This window comes from Panthera leo, chromosome A1, assembly GCF_018350215.1.
Source record: "Panthera leo isolate Ple1 chromosome A1, P.leo_Ple1_pat1.1, whole genome shotgun sequence".
Taxonomy (NCBI): Eukaryota; Metazoa; Chordata; class Mammalia; order Carnivora; family Felidae; genus Panthera; species Panthera leo.
This window is the reverse complement of record NC_056679.1, coordinates 113992101-114010264: the sequence shown is the minus strand read 5'-3', so window position 1 is coordinate 114010264 and position 18164 is coordinate 113992101. Positions and strand designations below refer to the sequence as shown.

At 46.3% G+C, this 18164-nt stretch overlaps 1 protein-coding gene across 10 annotated transcripts in view; it reads left to right on the top strand.

The window, feature by feature from the left end:
* The window catches only part of KLHL3 (kelch like family member 3), a 280869-nt gene extending 264842 nt beyond the window's left edge, over positions 1-16027 (top strand). For 8 of the 10 annotated variants that reach the window (XM_042936026.1, XM_042936017.1, XM_042936081.1 and 5 more), the window contains 4 exons: positions 1767-1895; positions 4938-5078; positions 7307-7450; positions 11397-12884. In XM_042936026.1, coding sequence (XP_042791960.1) covers positions 1767-1895; positions 4938-5078; positions 7307-7450; positions 11397-11425 — 443 coding nt within the window. In that variant the 3' untranslated portion in view covers positions 11426-12884. Of the gene's footprint in view, positions 1-1766; positions 1896-4937; positions 5079-7306; positions 7451-11396; positions 12885-13944 lie in introns of those variants that run through there. The other 2 variants (XM_042936010.1, XM_042936006.1) reach the window with 2 other exon arrangements.
* The last annotated feature ends 2137 nt before the right edge of the window (positions 16028-18164 follow it).

Genomic DNA, 18164 nt, shown 5'->3' with positions numbered 1-18164 from the left:
GTCCTCCTCATAGCTTTGGTGAGAATGTTTCAGGAGGATCTTAAGGGGCCTCTGCTTCACCGTGGCCTTGGAGACAGGGCTCTCCACATGGTCACAGTCCTCCCTGCCCTCTCTCTGTCCTCTGTCATGGCTGTCTGGTCTGAATGACACTGGGGTTGTTCTCGGGAGCTCCGCATCTCCTCCACACCTGAATGACTTAGGTTTCGGCGAGCAGAGGGCAGCTGGTGGGCAGGTTGTTGCATCTTGGCCAGCCTATGTCATGGGAGCAGCCTGGACCCTGGAAGAGTTGTTGGGTCAGGAATCTGTGTTCTGGCTTACGTAAGGGCAGAACTGGGGAGGACGTGTCCCTTTTTTCTTAGAAGGGTCCCTGGAAAGGACTCGGGCAGAAAACAAAACCAGCCTCAATGATAGAAGAATAAATAATTAAAAACATTTTTGTAAATGCTTATTTATTTTTGAGAGAGAGACAGAGTGTGGAGGAACAGAGAGAGAGGGGGACACAGAATCTGAAGCAGGCTTCAGGCTCCGAGCTGTTAGCGCAGAGCCCCATGTGGGGCTCAAACTCACAAACCGTGCGATCATGACCTGAGCTGAAGTCACACGCTTAACCGACTGAGCCAACCAGGCGCCCCAGTAATTTTATATTTGATATGACAGCAGTTTGAGCTTCTTTCTAATTTAAAAAAATGGCACACTTCCAAATAGTAGTTTTATTTTTGGTATTTCTCCCTCAGGAAAGCACATAATGACAAAAAAAAAAAAAAAAAAACATCTCATTTGGTTAGTAACTCTATTAAGTGGATTTGCATTTGGCAGTGTTTATTTAGTCTACAGTTAGTGTTTGAGATCCTTATTATAACTCCGTTACTCCCCATAGGTCTGAGGCCTAGGCCTAGGTGAGGTAGGACTGCCCCTACCACACACACACACACACACACACACACACACACACACACACACGGGGGCGGGGGGGGGGGAGAGTGAGAGAGAGAGAGAGAAGGGAGGGAGGGAGGAAGAGAAAGAAGAGACCCTTCCTGTTTGAATCTCTGTTCTAGGAGAGCTGAAATGCTGATTTCCTGCCCCTCGTCCAACCTCATATGTCCATCCCCAGGCAGAAATGATGCCTTTAGATAACAACTTACGGTATTTTTATTTATGCGTAATGGTGTTTCAGGGATCTTGTGCATGGCTTAAAGATCACAAGGGAGCCTATCGATGAATTCCAGCCACCCCAGCCCAGAGTGCACACACTGTGCTGCGTCCACATGTTCCATTTGCTGGAATTGTGGATGGAGCACACGAAGTATGGTAAAGTCACGGTCTGGGTTCTCACTGAAGAATATCTTCTCATATTTGTTTTGTCTGCTGTTGTAAGCCATTAGCCAAAAGTCAATCCGCCTGCCTGTAGCTGGGCCCCACTAGCTTTTTATTTCTTGGGTGTCTTATTCTGGAGAAGATCTAATATAGTTCACTAGCAAGAATATGCTGAGCCACAGTGGTCCAGGCCATAGCTTTGCATTGGGTATTTAGGGTGCTTATTTAGAAAGATGCTCTGAACTGCATTAAGGAGCCTCATGGCTTAAGAGGAAGTAGAAGGCATAATTGTGAAGAATGCATAGTCTGGTTTGTGGTCCCTCTGGAGGAAAGGGGCCCTGAACTCTCATGGCGATGAAGGTGCCCCAGTGGGTTAACGATGGAGTTTCAGCCAAGCTCCAGTTCTGTGCCACTGTCCCTGCCACCACCCTCAACCACTTTGTCTGTTCCAGGGAAGCTGTATGCTGTCGGGGGTTATGATGGGGCTTCCCGCCAGTGCCTGAGTACTGTGGAGCAGTACAACCCAGCAACCAATGAATGGACCTATGTGGCAGACATGAGCACCCGCCGCAGTGGCGCAGGTACGAGGAGCCTCAGGGCGCAGGCTATGTCTGATCCACTCCCAGGTGGGTCCGGAGACCAACAGTTGAACATTCTTCCTTACTTCACCTTCCCATTCTTTGCTTTTAACGTCTGTATTCCCACTGGCACCTTTCCAGCTCGACACAAGCACTTACATGTTAACCTCTCGCAGGGAATATTCTCTTCAGCATCATCCCTTCCATCTCTGTGGAAGTAACTGCATCCCTGAAAAGTGAAGGCTTGCTGCATGCCAGGTGCTGTCCTAATAAGCACCTTCAATTTATTTAGTCCTCACCACTGCCCCTAAAAGGTAGACACAACATAAATTCCACTTAACAGAAAGTTGACCGGGGGTGAGTAATTTGCTCAAGGTCATATAACTGGTAGAGTCAGGATTTCTACTCCTTTCACCCGTTTGGCCCTCCCCCTGGCAACTATCAATCTGTTCTCTGTATTGTGGGCTTTGATTTTTTTTTTTAAGACTCTACATATAAGTGGACATCATATGTTATTTGTGTTTCTCTGTCTTCTTTTACTTAGCATAATGTCCTCAAGGTCTTTTTTGTGTGTGCATTTTTTTTCTTTTATTGTATTTTTAAGACTGAATTGTGTTCTCACTTTACAGTTCCAAACACATGACTACTTGCTCAGCATTCCTTAATGCTATTTTAATATTATTCAAAAACTTTTGTGTGCTCACTAGTTAGAAAACAAAAAGGTGTATGGTCCCATTTAAGAAGCATTTGTATGTGGAATACTACTTTTAGTGAGATTGTGTTTGCTGATTCTGACCAGTTGGCCCTCCTTGAACATGGAGCAAATGCCTGGAAGTCAGGAGGCCTATGCTTTAGTGTTGAGTCTGCTAGAACTTGCCATGTGACTTTGAGCAAGTCCCTTCCCCCTTTCTGGCTTCTGATTCCTCAGATGTGAAATGAGTGGGCTGCAGTAGATGTTCCCCAGGGGCCAGTTCAATGCACACATATCATGGTTCCTCTCCCTTCCTAGAGCTCTTTTAGTAATTTTGGTTTAGAGAGTCTTGGTAGAGTCTTGTTTGTACTTCCTAGGAATCTTCTGTGACTTTAAGCGTGAGAGCAAGTTCAAAGCTCAAGGATGTAGGGACAGCTGAGGAGGAGTGGAACGGCACCGAGACATGGGGCTGCTTCTAGGAGCATCTCAAGCAGCAAGTGTGGAGGGGCAGCCCCGTGTGGAGCCCCTAGCACAGACCGGCCCCATCTGCCATAGATCTGCCTCTGGAGGCAAACTGCTCTGTCTGTGCCAGGCTGCCCAGGCCTTGTTACTGTGTGGAGTTCCCTGGGGCTGCTCTGGCCCTGGATGGTGGCAACTCTACTGCCTGTGGCACTGGGTGACCTCAGTTTAGGGAATGCTCCCTCTCCCAGAGGTGGACTCTTGACTCAAGTTACTGTCAGAGCCCTGGCCTCAGGCTCCCAGGTCAGCTTTTGTTATATGCTTCACATCCCTAAGATTAGGGGAAGCCTCACCTCTGGAGTTGAGAACCTGCATGGTGGGTGTTCTTTGGTGGCTGAAGAACCAGACTCTGGCCTCTGGCTACTTCTGGCCCTTTGAAGTGATGGGAGCCATGGTGGCTGTAGGTCCAGGAGACATCAGTGTGAACATTTGTGGAAGAGGCTGCAGAAGGGCAGGGGAGACCCTGAGGACCTGGAATGCTGCTTTCTTTTTCAATAGTGTGTGAGCAGTGCTCACAGATGGTGGGAGGAGGGTAAAGAGGCCATGACTGGAACCCAGGCTCTACTAGTTCTGGGAGAGGGGCAGATGAGGCTGCTTTGGAACACACTGAATTTCATTATACCCAAGTCCGTTGGATAGCCATTGTTGATACAACACCACCATCTGCTGTTAGTTTAGGGCAACTGTGAGGAACCACCAGCACAACCAGCATAATTGCTAGATGGGATTTTACATATTTTGGCATTCAAACAAGGACCTAGTACCATCAGGCACAGGGAAATAGTCTGAATAGTATAGAGTCCTTGTCCATGTGAAGTTTATATCTTAGAAATTGAGTCTTTGGGTCTGACACGTGGCTGCATATCCCAATCACCTGAGGTACCTTTTCTGAGTCCCAGCCAGTGTCTCTGGGAGGGAGGCCCTGGGAATCTATTATTTTCAAAATCTCTCCACCTGATTGTGATGCAGCCTGTCGTGGAGCGAGGTAGCCCATGTGCCATGTTGCTTTGCAAATGGGAGAACTGAGGCCTGGAAAGGGGAAGTTTCACCCGGCAGCAAGTTAGAGACACACGTCCAGACCTATGTGTCCCGGACACCAGGTCTGTTGCTGTTTCCACTCCCCTTCCTTCTGTGACCTGCACTGAAGGATTTTAAAAGATGACACTGAATCCTGTACACGATGCCATGCTAGAAGCAAGCTCGGGCCTATCAACATCGGGAGTGATGTAATGTCCCTCTACAAGCTAAGAGGAGAATGTGTGGCAGAAAGGATGGGTTCTGCTTTGGGGCATGCAAGGAGGTCTGCGCAGTAATGATGGCAGTGCACCTGCTACGCGGCTAGTTGCCAGGTTTAACTCCTCTTACTCAACTCGTATAATTGAAGGCTGAGGAATACGAGTAGGAAGACTTGGCAACACAGACAACAGGAGGACAAATGTAATTTTACCGTCTGGAGATAACATCTTCTAATGTTTTGGAGGATTTCTTTCAGTCTTTTTTTTTTTTTTTTACTTTATTTCTTTGCATAGGAACCCTCTCTCCCCATTTTATACATACATGGTCACATACATGTTACATATGTATATTTATGTTTCTCTAAATAGATACAGGGTCATTTTTGCTTTGTATTTAGGGAATTCTCAGATTGACAGTTGTAGGAGGCAGGCGGGGTGTCATATTTGTTCTACGGATGAGGACACTGAGGTCAAGGGGAACAGAGCAGGACTCCTCATGTCACCCTGCTGGTGACGGTTGCCCAGGACTGGACGCCAGGCCTCCTGGTTTCTGGTCGCGGTAGCCAGCTTGAGGCTGGGACACTGTACTCTGCCTTTCAGGGGTCGGGGTCCTCAGTGGACAGCTGTATGCCACAGGCGGGCATGACGGGCCCCTGGTGAGGAAAAGTGTTGAAGTTTACGATCCTGGAACAAACACCTGGAAGCAGGTGGCGGACATGAACATGTGCAGGCGCAACGCAGGTAATATGACCGCTCTTTCCTTCTGTCCTTGCGGGGTTTGGGAGTGAACACTAACTCCAAAAGAAAAGCAGAAGGGAGAGACTCCCAGAACCTGGGCCCAAGCTTGTACCTCACACAGGAGTATCCCTTTGCCAGCTAGGCTCTGGGCTGGGAGAGGGGAGAGCCAGGGACCACAAAAGCTAGCCACAGGGTCCCCTATGTAGACGCAGGGGGTTCTTTCTCTTCCAACAAAGGGTGATGACTTTGTGCACACATGGACACAGACCCAGAAAAGCCCTCCAATTACCGTCAAAGCCCCCTGTCCAATGGCTCTGTTGGGTAGCTAAGCACAAGGCTGTGTGGACATGGTCAGGCAATGATGCTTGCTTCTGTCTTTTCTTTGCCACTACCTGGTTCTGAGAACCCCTCACTTCCCACCTGAAACCCATCTCCTTCCTTTTAGGGGTAACCAGTCCCCTTATTCATTCTTTGGTGGGAACACTTCCCATTTTCCTTGCTTTGTGCTTCTGTCTCTCTGTCCCTTCCCCTTTTCTTTCCTGTGGGAATGATTTATCTTAGAGGGTTTAGATTTTTATTCCGGGAGCCTGACATCCCTATTAAACTATTTCCTTTGACAACTTTGTCTTCTGGCTCGGGTCATTTGTCATTATATCTTACTTTATCCTCTTTACTCTATGAAAGTGTTGACTTAGCTTAGCTTCCCAGGCTGGAAAGACAACTAGGTGACTTTCTGGCAGATTTATTTCCTTTATATCAAGTTACCAGTTTGCTAAATTCATTTGTAGCTCACATGTTGAAAGTGTAAACAGAGGAGAGTTATTAATTTGCCCATTGCCTAAGCCCGCCATGATGTAACTTGGCACTTGGCCTTAAACCACATGAGCGAGAGATTATAGACACTCGAGGGATTACCTAACACAGCTAGTGTGTCTTGAGTCCAAAAATAGATGTGTGTATATGTACACATTTACATACAGATATTTCTGTTTTTTAATAGCAAAAGTGCAATCACACTGTGATGCTATTTTATAACCTCCTTTTCCAATCCACTTTAAAATCTTCCATGAATAACTTATTATAACATGAAGTATATTTACATGATATTTTAAATGGCTATATCATAATTTGAATAACTAATCTACTGTTGGACATTTATTTCCATCTTTTCTATCAGTAACACTTTTGTTATTACAAATGGTCCTTTGGCTAATCAGTGCACACATCTAAAATTATTTCTTTAGAATAAAAGTCTAGAAGTAAAATTTTTGAGCCTGAGTGAGCATACGTGCTTTCACCACCATCCGGGAAAGTGGTACATTTTATCTTCTCACCAGTGTTTGAGATATATCTTCATCAATACTTATAATTACAACTTTTTGAACATCACCAACCCCTTAGTCTCATTTTGAAAAAAGACATGTATGTTGGACTGTGGCCTCTTAATTAAAACAAATTTTTTTAAATATTTATTTTTGAGAGAGAGAGATACAGAGCATGAGCAGGGGAGGGGCAGAGAGAGAGGGAGACAAAAGAATCCGAAGCAGACTCCAGGCTCCAAGCTTTCAGCGTAGAGCCTGACAATGGGCTCGAACTCCCAAACTGCGAGATTATGACCTGAGCCGAAGTTGGACACTTAACTGACTGAGCTCTTGATGAGCAAAATAACAGTTTCCTACCCTTGAGTCCCTGCTGCATGAGACCTTGCCCTCAAACCAGCCCTCGGTGAGATCAGAGCCGGAGGGATGCCTGGTCCCTGGGAGCTTTGTGTGGATTTAGACTTAAGTAGTGCAAAGGCATCACAGATGTAACCATAGCCACACAAGAGGGATCTAACAGCATTTATCAGGGAAAACTTAGAAGCAGAGCAGTAGTACTGTGGGTGAGGTTCCCTTAGTCTGGGCATGAGAGGTCTGCATGCACCAGTAGGCAATGCTCCAGTAGAGAGGGGCCCATCCTGGTAAGCTCTAAGTACTGATAGGGTCAGGGGCCAGGAACTGTCCATGGGACATGTAGCAGTGATTCCCCCTTTTTAGAAAGGGGGATCCTCGGAGCCCAGTGGCTGTTGTCAGCATGTCCTTCAGTTGAGCACAATGAGACCGAAGAACTAGCTCCTGGAGCTACCTTGAAGGGGAGGAGGAGCACCTCCAGGGCCATCCAGATCTGTCTCCCATCCATTCCCATCACTGGTGACTCCTGCCGTAATGTCTCCTCTGGCCTCTGCTTCACAGGGGTGTGTGCAGTGAATGGGCTCCTGTATGTGGTTGGAGGGGATGATGGATCCTGCAATTTGGCTTCGGTGGAGTACTACAACCCTGTCACCGACAAATGGACGCTGCTGCCAACCAACATGAGCACGGGGCGGAGCTACGCAGGTCAGTGCGCTTCACTCCGACTCCACCCTCACCTCACCCCACCCCTGCGCAGAGGGTGTGGGGTGGGGGTGGAGGTGAGTTTGCTGAACTTGGGACTAAGTGCCTTCTCCAGAGAGGGCAGATAATTGTCACATGTCACCTACCACTCTTCCATTCTGTGCCCATGACACATACCCATAATTAGCACTGTTTTCCCCCAGCGAACCTGAAGGTAGCCCCAGAATTCTCTTTGACACCTGTGTTCCAGGGAGCCGCTTCCAACTACTCTGATTTGTCATAAGAGGTTTTAGAATTTCATTGCCATTTCTGGGCTCCTAGATAGAGTAAGATACAGTTCTTGCCTTACACAAGTTTAATTGGAAAGATGAGGTCTGTCTACATGAAATAGGACATACAAGGTGATGTCCACATAACTTCTAAATGGAATGTGCTCTGCTGTACATATTTTAGGACATGACAGGTGACAACTTCCTGGAGGAAATGGGGCATGATTAAACTTTGGGGGGGGGCTCCCATCATACAGCTCGCTGCCCTTTGCCAGGTGCTCCCTCCCTGTGCCACAGGGCAGTGTGTTTGGTACAGCGTGTACATTTGCTGTCATCTTTTCAAGAACCTTCTGGATGAATGGGACTGTATCTTTCCATTTTATAGATGATGAAATTGAGGTTTGGAGAGTCTTAAGGAACCTGCCCAAGACCACATGGTTTTAAAAAAAAAATGGCAAAGTCAGAATTCAGACTCCAGTCTGACTCCTGAGCCCGTGTCCTTTGTACTACCCCAGCTGAGGGGTAGAAACTATTCTGGGCATGAGGCTGGATGGAGGAATAGGAATGAAGCCAATGTAGAGGCTCATTCCTGGGGAGTGTGTGATGGGTTTGGTGAGGCCTGGGAGGTCGGACCACAGTGCGTGCTGCTGATGGCAGGGGCATGTAGCCCTGCTCCTTGTATCTCGTCTTCCAGGAAGTGGAATAGTTAGGGCTAACAGTTATTTACTGAGCACAGACAAACATGCCAGACATTACCCTACGTATTCTACAACCACTATCTCCTTTAGTCTACCCCACGACTCCAACAGCATTCTTATTCCCTTTTTATATTAGAAGGTCAATCACTCTGTCTTGTTTGGATTTCTGTGCAGAGGAAGATTGTACCATGCAGGCTTAAAGGGGCTCCTATCACATTTTGTCAAGACAGGTCCTCAATTGCAGCAAACTTAATTTATTTTTTTCCTCGTGTAGGATTTTTCTCAACTAAATATAAAAGATGCTAGAGGTATTTTGGTCTTAGAGTGAGTGATTCTTTTCTCAAGATTAATTATTAAAACCAGTACTTTCATTTTCTTTTCAAAGCTGTAGTGGCAAGACCAGGGCATTTTCGAGTACGAGGCAGCGAGGCCAGTGAGGGACCCTCCCTTGGCTCTTATTGAGCCTTAATGAGAGGGGAAGGTTTAGGTATAAGTGTTTAGAATTTCATATATGTGCTGAATATTTCATGTCCACTCCTTTATTGTCTGTCCACTCTAGAAGCAGGTGAGAAGGATACAAGCAAACGTGCAGTTTGTGTTAAAGTCCATTGACTGAGTGAATCCATTTTTTTAAAGAATCTAAAGAAATGGTCTGAAATGCAGAGATTTATGGATAGTTATTGTTTGGAGTATTATTTATGATAGCAGAGGGCAGAGAGCTACTTAGTGTCTGCCATCAGGGAAGTAGTTAAACTGTGGAATATTTTTACAGTGGAAGTGTTCTTAATGTCATAAGAACATGTTTGTGACAGGCTGTTAGGTTAAAAAGGGAGAATGCACAAGGTATGTACCACTTGAGCTCACTCAGGTAGTCCTGGGGTCACGGACGTTTGAAGAGCTACCACCTAAAAAAATGGATATTGGAATCAGATCTGAATTTGAGTTCCAGTTCTGCTACTTGCCCTGGAGACTCTGGGGTGGGTAATCGGTCTGAGTGAACCTCTTGTATTCTCATTTGTAAAATGAGAATAAAATCGTACCACATCTCTTACAACTTGTGTGCGGTAATACATGGAACACTTAGTGCTGTGCCTTCCCTGGCACGTAGCATCCCCTTGGTAAATGATCAGGATTATTTTTAGAAGCCAGGAAATAGTCCAAAAAACATAAAGAAAATTTTTTAAATAGTGATTCTCTTTGTATGAAGGGATTAGAAAATTTCTTTTCCTTGTGTTCTTCTGCATTTTCCAAATTTCCCATAATGAGAATATTTTACTTTTATAATCAAAAGAAGTTTATATAAAAAAGCAATATAGGAAACTACTTTTTTAAAAAAAAAACGCTGCCTTATGAAAGAGATTCCTGAGGTGCATGCGAGATGTTCTCAGGGTCAGGCAGCCCATCTGGGTCTGGAGACTCTGCTGTTGCCCACCTCAGAGCTTTTCTGCCTGCACCTTTATCCAGAATTCATATGCAATGGATATCTTAGCACAATCTCACCACATGGGTATCCTGGCATTTCTTTTAGCATTGTTCTCTCAATCTCATCTGCCACCAGATTTTATAGCCATGGGAATATGTTAAAGTGAGGCTCTAGTTACACTGTACCAGTAGACCTTACCTGTAAATTAGGATTTTGTTCAGTTGCAGATACCAGAAAAACTGACAGGTTCTTGCTTAAATAAGGAAGGTGTGTTATTTGTCTTAGGCAGAAAGAAGTCTAGGGCTGGCCAAGGGGCTCAGACTGTCATTGGAGAACCAGGTTTCTCCTCCCTTTTCTCTTTTGCCAGCTATACCAGTAGTTGCTGCTGCTGCCTTGGGCCCTATGTAAGCATTCTCTGAGGTGGGACAAGGGACACAGGCACAGCTGAGCACTGGCAGATGTGCATTGACAATGGTCTTGGCCGGGACTGGGTCACATGGCACTTCCTGCTGCAAGGGAGTCTGGGAAGCTGAGTGCATACGGTGCTATTCTCTGCAATAGAGGACAGCATGGAGAAGGGAAGTTGGATGAATCAAGCGACGGTATCTGCCACGTTACAGAGATTCTAGGGTCATCTGTGGATTCACAAAGTTAGCTGTGGAGGATGGTTCAATTTGGCTAAAACCGTTAACACACACAGACATGTCTGGTTTTTTTTCTTTTTAAGTTTATTTATTTATTTTGAGAGAGATCACGTGTGAGAGTGGGGGACGGGCAGAGAGAGAGAATCCCACGCAGGCTCCAAGCTGTCAGCAACAGAACCTGATGTGACACTTGATCCCAAGAACTGTGAGATCATGACCTGAGCCGAAATCAAGAGTTGGAAGCTTAACTGACTGAGCCCTGCTTTGAGGCGCCCCTGGAGTGTTTTTCCAAGTAGAATTTAGCCTTAGAGGGGTCTTTCAGTTGGGTGACCTTAAATAGTATGGGAGCTGAGCCTAAAGAGGTAAATGGACTTGCCTGAGGCCGGAGTGCAGCTTGAGTGGTGGCAGAGCTACAAGTGGAATTCGGTTTATCTTACTTCCATGAAGTCAGTCCAGTGTTCTTTTCACTTATATTCAGTGTCTCCTAAAAGTAGGCACGAATCACTGTCACTTCTCTTAAAGTGATACAGATGTAGATCTGTGGAGCCGCCTCTGGGGGTCTGGTGAAGGTGCTGAGTGTTGGTCAGCTGAGTCCTGGGATCGGGAAAGGAGTTGTTATCATAGAAACTGTGTACATGTGATGATGCAGGGGCTGGGGGTGGGAGACCACTAACCTGTGGTGTTGAAGGACTGTGCTTGTGGGTTCAAGTATCTTGCTGGGAGTTGGCCATGAGAGTGGGAAAGTGCCAGCCACTGGCCGGCAGCCTGAGTCCACAGGCCCTTCCGTGTTTGGATATAAACATGCCCCTTTCCCTTGCCTGGGGCCCTTGGGATGGCTTGGACTCATGAACTCCTTGGGACTCTGAATAACTTTGGAGAAGCTAAGTTGCTAACTCTCTCTCCTCTTCATCTTAGGTGTTGCTGTGATTCACAAACCCTTGTGACCCCAACTCCCACTGCCAGGAGGTGTGGGAGGGGAGGGGTGCTGCCTGTGACTGACAACGGCAGCACCATGATGCTGGGGGGCCACTTGCTGCGAGAGTCTGCGGTGGAGCCTGAAGTGCCCTCCTCCCATGTGGCGATGTGGCAAAGTGCGTCCAGCGTGAAGGCTGGTGACCTGCCTCCTCCCTGAGCAGTGGGTTCCTGACAGCTCCAGCACCTTTGGGCTTTTTATGTGTGTTTCTATGGGAATACCTGAGAACCTGAAGTGTGTGTATATGTGCGTGTGTGTGTATGTGTGTAGACCATGGTGTTTCACTAAGTTGGGGGATGTGTGACAATCTACTGGATTTCTTTACTACTGATCCTTCTATGCTAAAAATCAAATCACAGAAACCTCTCTTCTGGATTTGCCCCGTGGGAACCCTGAGATGACTAAAGCTGCTGTCTTCTGGAGGCCAGAAATGTCCAGAAGCAACTGGTGAGAGGGGCATTGCCCTGACCATGCCCACACACTGGCCTTGACTACTGGCACTGTCTGCAAAAGAGCTGGGCATTCTTGAATCTGTACCATGCCCTCTTTGTGCTAGAACTGGGAACAGATGGGTTCCCCAGCTCCTCCCTGGGCTCTGCTCCAGGAAGCAGATGACAACTGCCTAATCCTTGGGCCACTGGTCTTTGATGTGTGGATTCAGGTTAAGGAGAGTTTCTGTCTCTTCAGCTGGGAAAACTAGCTCTTTGGAGAAGCCCTGAGTGACACTGGAGAAAAAAAAAATCTATATATACATGAAAAACAAAAACAAAACAACAAACCAAAGTGGTAAGGTAGTTCCTGCCCAAAATGGTCTGAGTGGATCCTATTGCTGAGTTTTCCTGTGATAGGACAGACCCCCATGTATACTGGTTATCTAGGCTTAATTATTCACAGCATCCCATTTTACTCTCAAAAGTGTTCTGGTTTGGAGGATAAATAAAGGGTCATCCTACCTCCAAACCCAAAGATAGTTTTGCCCCTGCTTTGGGTGGGGTCATGTGTGATTTAGGTGGACACGGATGACTTCAAAGGAGTATATATCAGCTGAGGCTGGCCCTCAGCACTTGATGGCAGTGGTCAATTGGCCAAGTCTGTCCAATGTCCTCATCTTCCATTTCTTGTGCTCTCCCCCTGTTCCAGGGCCTGTACCCTTTCTCCATCCTTCGGAATCCTCCCCTCCTTGTTTTTCCTGAGAGGGAGGAGTTGGTGGTAAATGCCCTGGATGAGTGATCTCTCTCAGGGATATTTACATTTTAAAAGAGGAGCTTGATAAGAGCTTTGATATTTCACAGGTAAAAATTAATGGCAGGACTTCAAGCATCTGGAGGGGGCAGATATTTAAGGGCATATGGAATCATTTTCATTGAAAGAAAGAAAAAGAAAAGAAAAAGAAAGAAAGGAAGGAAGGAAAGAAAAGAAAAGAAAGAAAGAAAAAGAAAGAAAGAAAGAAAGAAAGAAAGAAAGCAAGCAAGCCTTTCCTAAAGGAGCAAGTCGTTTATGTTGGAATTTGTGGCATCAGGAGGGAAGGCCTTGTGTCTGGAGAGTTGTGTCACACCGTGGGGGCTGGAGTTTAACCCTCCCTGATTTGGGGCCCACTTACAGGAGCCAAAGGGCTTTCTGAAACCTGATGTTAGACTTCTGATATACCTGGGCTACTTCCAAGCAGATACTGCAGGAGACTGGCTTCCCCCCAGCTCACCCCTGCAGTTAGAAAGCCACTAGCCTCCCTAGCTGGTTGGCTGCTTTCTGTATTTACTGTATATTTTTTGTGCACTAAACACTCAACTTCCCTGAAGAAGAAATGTCTTCCGATGTTGAGCGGATGTTATTTCAGTGAGACATTTGGAGAGCAGCACCAAGGCATCCAGAATTTTTAGCGGCTTTGGGAAGAGGCTAAACTACCAGTAGCTTTGTTGGGCCTGGAGGAAATGTCTCTAAAGGAATCAAAGCATGCCTTCAGTTGGGTGCTGTGTTCTCAGCTGGCCCTGGAGATGGCTGGTTTCAGAGCCCTGCCTGGCTCTGGCTTGGAAGCTGATGGAATGAGCGTTTGTTGCAATTGTTCTTCCTCTCTGTCAGAGGAAGGTTTGGGACTTTGTTTTGGTGTGCGGTGGGGATGAGGTTGGGGGTTGGGGTCCGATATGTGCTATTCATACAGCTCCCGACTTCAGATTAAAGGTGCACTTCCCACCCATTTCCCAACACCCAGGAGCTGGACTTCCATGCTTTTGTGGGGGACATTATGTTTTTCATCTTCCCTGAGAGCTAGCCAGCCCTGTTTTCTGCTTTCGGAGTTTTGCTATTGGTTCCACCTCCCATCTCCCTTTCCGGAAGCACTGCCCCCTGCTGGTAGTACCGCTGAGGCCATGTTCATTTCATCCTCGCGTGTCCTTTCTCACGGGGACTAGAACACTGGTATGTCACCACCAAAAAGCCAGTCTGCTCTGGCTGCCCACAGATGCCATTTAAAACCTGCTGTCTCTTTATCACCAGGTACGATTCTTTCTCTAGTGGACACAACAAACTTGTTTTCAAGTCTGTGCTGGCCATGTGGTAGGCGAACCCTTCACCCCCGCATCGGGGTAGCTGCCAACTGCTTGTGAATGCAACTTTGCCGCTGGTAAATCTGAAAGCTGATCACAGTAATGAAATGGAATTGCAGCCCAAGGTTAGAAGCAGCTTAGACGCCACTTGGATACTGATTTGGACAACACGGAAGTCAGACTCTGAATTCCAAAGTTCTTTCTCCTAAGTACCTAATGGCATCTTTCTTTCTAAAAAGTTGCAGTATTATGCAAATGACAGTGACCTCATTTTCTGCTATGCAATAAGAATACTTAATTCTCTTTCATGACAAACCAGTTGCAATATCCCCCAGCATGCTTTTTGAGCTCTCTTACTTTGATATCTGTTGTGTAATGTTTGTATATTCCTGAGCCAGATCCTTTCAAAGATTGCCTTTTTATAAAATTGAAGCTAAAGCTTTCAGGCTAAAATTTTAATGTAGATATTTTTATAAGATAATTTTTTAGGATATTTGAATTGATTTTTATTATCCATGATGATGAAATGTTCTGTTCCATTAGTCATTCACTATCATAGTTCATGGCTGTAGTTATTTTCCCTTTGTTTCCCACTCTCCAAAAACTGATTTTTCAGTAGTTCTCCAGAGACGAGTCTCTTTGACTTTGAGTCCTCTTTCTCAGACCATATTCAAGGGAGAGTGCCAGAAAACTCAGTCACTAGTGTTTCTTGAATTGCTTAGGGACTAGTTTAGCCTGACTTGGCAATTAGCCATCTAGATTGCCTGTCCACTTTTTTGGAGTCGGCTCTCTCTGCAGGGGTGAGGCTGGTTGGCCCATCTCCTGGTGGCTGTCACTGCCTGGCACTAAGCTGGGCGCACTGTGGCATGGAGAAGCTCCAGAGAAAGCCCTGCCCTCCAGTACATACTCCCAAGGGTTTCCTAGGTCCAGCAATCCAGTCCTCATTCTTTTCGATCTCCTCGTTCTTCTGAAGCTTCTACCAGCTAAAGGCCTTTGTTGCTGGATGGTGTCCCTTTTGGAAGTACCTTGTCTGTGAACTTTAAATGAGGGGTCACTCTTCATGATCTTTAAGAATGTGTTTAGCATATGCTTTACAGATGCTCACACTACACCTAAAACTTGTTTCTTGAGCTGTGTCTGTACTCCCAGGCTCTGCTTTGTGTATTTATCTGCCATTAGCCTCATTAAAAAAATCTTTATTTTTATTATTATCGGGACAGGTGCCATTTGAATTGCCTCCATGCTCCCCATTTGCACCTTGTTGGATCAGGTTGGGAGGTTGAGCAAACTCGTATTCTAAGCTAGAGTTTTTAAGGCTTTGTTTGCCTGGAGAAGCAAGGAGGTTGGAATGTATTATTTTTTTTTTTTAAGTGTTTGCACTATTTAGAGTCCTGAGCCCCTCATGTTTAGCTGTGCTGTGTGTGCTGTGTGACCAAGCAGGTGAGCCAGCAGCACTTTGGACATTTGGGAATGGAAGAGACTTCTTCCATAGTGGATAATCACAACCTCGTAGCCCCTGCACAGCCTTTGTCATGGGGCTGAGTGACGTGTGGGTGTGGCATCAACCCAGGCAGGAATGCATGTGACTGTGGCATTTGAAGAAACAAATTGCCCTAGTACTATGTTCTTGCCTCTGCTTGAGATTGAAAATTATTTCCCCCCCTTTATGGTGGCAATAAAGGACCCTTGTTGGACTTCTTGTTTAATTTGTATATGACGTAGGAAATACTTCGAAAGAAGACTCAAGACACTGAATGTGTATGTCTGTGTGGGTGCTCTGTCCATGTGGTTGTCCATAGGCAGGCAGACTTGATGACTGACAGCCTGTTAACACATTGCATCCGTAAGGTCCTTGCTTTGGTATTCTCTGCTAGGATGTTAGAGACCATATACCTTGTAAAAGAACGCTCATCATGTGCTCCATCAGTTACAGTGATAGCTGAAGAAACTGTTACTCAAATGTATTATTTTAACAGGAATCAAGTTCTAGTTTCCCATACTCTATGTGACTTTAATTTTAATAAAATCTGAACTGTGAAAACTTTTCTCAGTATTTAATTTCTATAGTCCGGGCTGTCCACTGTATCTCAGACATGAAAAGGACAGACTTATTCCCATGTATCTTCAGATGAAGCCCTTCTTCAGTGAGGCCCAGAGAGGCCACTCCCTTCAGTAGGTGTTGGGTGGTGTGGGCAACTGTCCAGTGATATGTCATGTGGGTGGGCTGGTCTCAGGCACAGGAAAGAGGAAACAGAGATTTGGCTACAAATAAACATCGATTTTTTAAAGTTTGTTATAAGACCTGGAGATTTTACAGGTGTTATGTTTTGATTATCAAGTATACGAATGTTAGTTATATTTTATTAAATGTGTACAACTTTTGAATGTTTATAAAATATCAACATATATGAAATAACAAAATTTATTTATTGAGTATTTGTTATGTGTCAGGCACTTTTCTTAGTGCTTGGCTTCTCTCAATGCATTTAATCCTCCTCATGGTCTTCTGAGTTACTATATTGTCTTCATTTCACCAATGAAAATATGAAATGCAGAGTGGTTAGGTAACTTGCATGAGGTAGCAGTGGTACAGAGGGATGGAGCAAGGTTACTGGTTGCTGTCTGAGGTCGTGTCCTTAGTCCTCTGTTGCTACAGCCTTGAGGAGGTAATGAGGGGAAGAGGAGGTGCTAAGGAGCACCTAGGTGTCCTTGTGAAGTGCAAACATGGCCCGAGAAGAATACCAAAGCCCAACTTTTCTGGCCAGTTGGACCAACGATGTCCCCGTTTTCTATTAATGGTAAATAGTCATATTTGTTAGTGTGATGATAGTAGCAGTAGCCACATCTGATGATGTACTTATTTTACACCAGACACTCTGCTAAATGCTTTAGAACTTGATCTTTAATCCCCGTGACAACCTCTGAGGGAGGTGGCGTTGCCTTTTGGAGGCTGGACATTTTCTGTCGGCTGCTCTGCCTTGCCCCTTTTCCAGCTCCTCCTCTTGAGTAACTGTGGTCACCAGGAGTCCAGTCTGGAGTAAAAGAACCAGCTGAGCTGGGCTTCACCGTATGGGAGGTGAGCCTGTTAGTAAGTGGGCCTAGAGGTTTGCCTTGGCTGCAGTTCTTAAATCCACCTCCTCAGGGACCTGGGCTCCCCTCTGGTTAACAAACTGTACAGTTGCAGGATCCTTCAGCATGTGAGTGGTTCTGCCCAGTTCCAGGTGACTGATGGACAGCTCAGAGGGGTCAGGCTCATCTCGAAGCTAGAGAGACCCAAGGGACAAGTGGCGGCCTCTTGGCCAGATCCCTCCCCAAATTTGGAGAAGTGGATTTTTAGCCCCCAGAGGACACGGTGGGCTAGACTTTGTCTGCATCTCCAGTGCCTGTCTCAGCACTCGGGAAATAGTCACAGGAGAAGAAGAAAGGCATGTGAGGAGTACTCAAATGGTGGCAAACAGCAGGTAGAGTATGGGGTGCCAATGGGAGCTGGGGTGGGGGAAGAGAGAGAAACATGGGCACCCAGAGAGAACGGGGAACAGACTCATAGACACTTGGGAAAGGGGTGTGAGATTCCCACCGAGCAAGAAGAGAATGAGACACACACAGAGACAGGAAGAGAAACATCATGAGAAAGATGCCTGTATGTGCCCATGCACACGCACACGTGCACGCACACAGCCAGAGATGCCACTCATACCGAAATCCAGACACAGAGACCCAGAGGGAGATGGAGTGAGAGGGAACCATTTCTTAAATCGGCAGAAGACAAGTCAGCCTAGTGGTTCAGACCAGAAGCGTTAGAGGAGACACGGATTCACATGCAGCCTCCGGAAAGGTGATGCTGTGGCCTCGAGCCAGTGTCTACCTCTCAGCATCAGTGCCTCCAACGGTAAAATACGGATGCTGACATCACTTTTGTGAGCTTGTGGAGAAGATTACTTGGCAAAGCCCAAAAACATGGAAGGCAGACACTCGAGGCCCCAGGGAGCCTGCGCCTAGCAGAACAGCTTCTTGAATAAGAGACCTCGTCTCCTGCAGTGACTGCACTGAGGACATCCTGACAGCACGCAGGTCACTACGAGCTAGGAGTGCAAGTGGAGGGAGGAAAGACACAAGAAGAGAGCTGGGCCCTCTGTCCCAGGGTCTTGTCTGGTCTGGGGGTATCCCTGG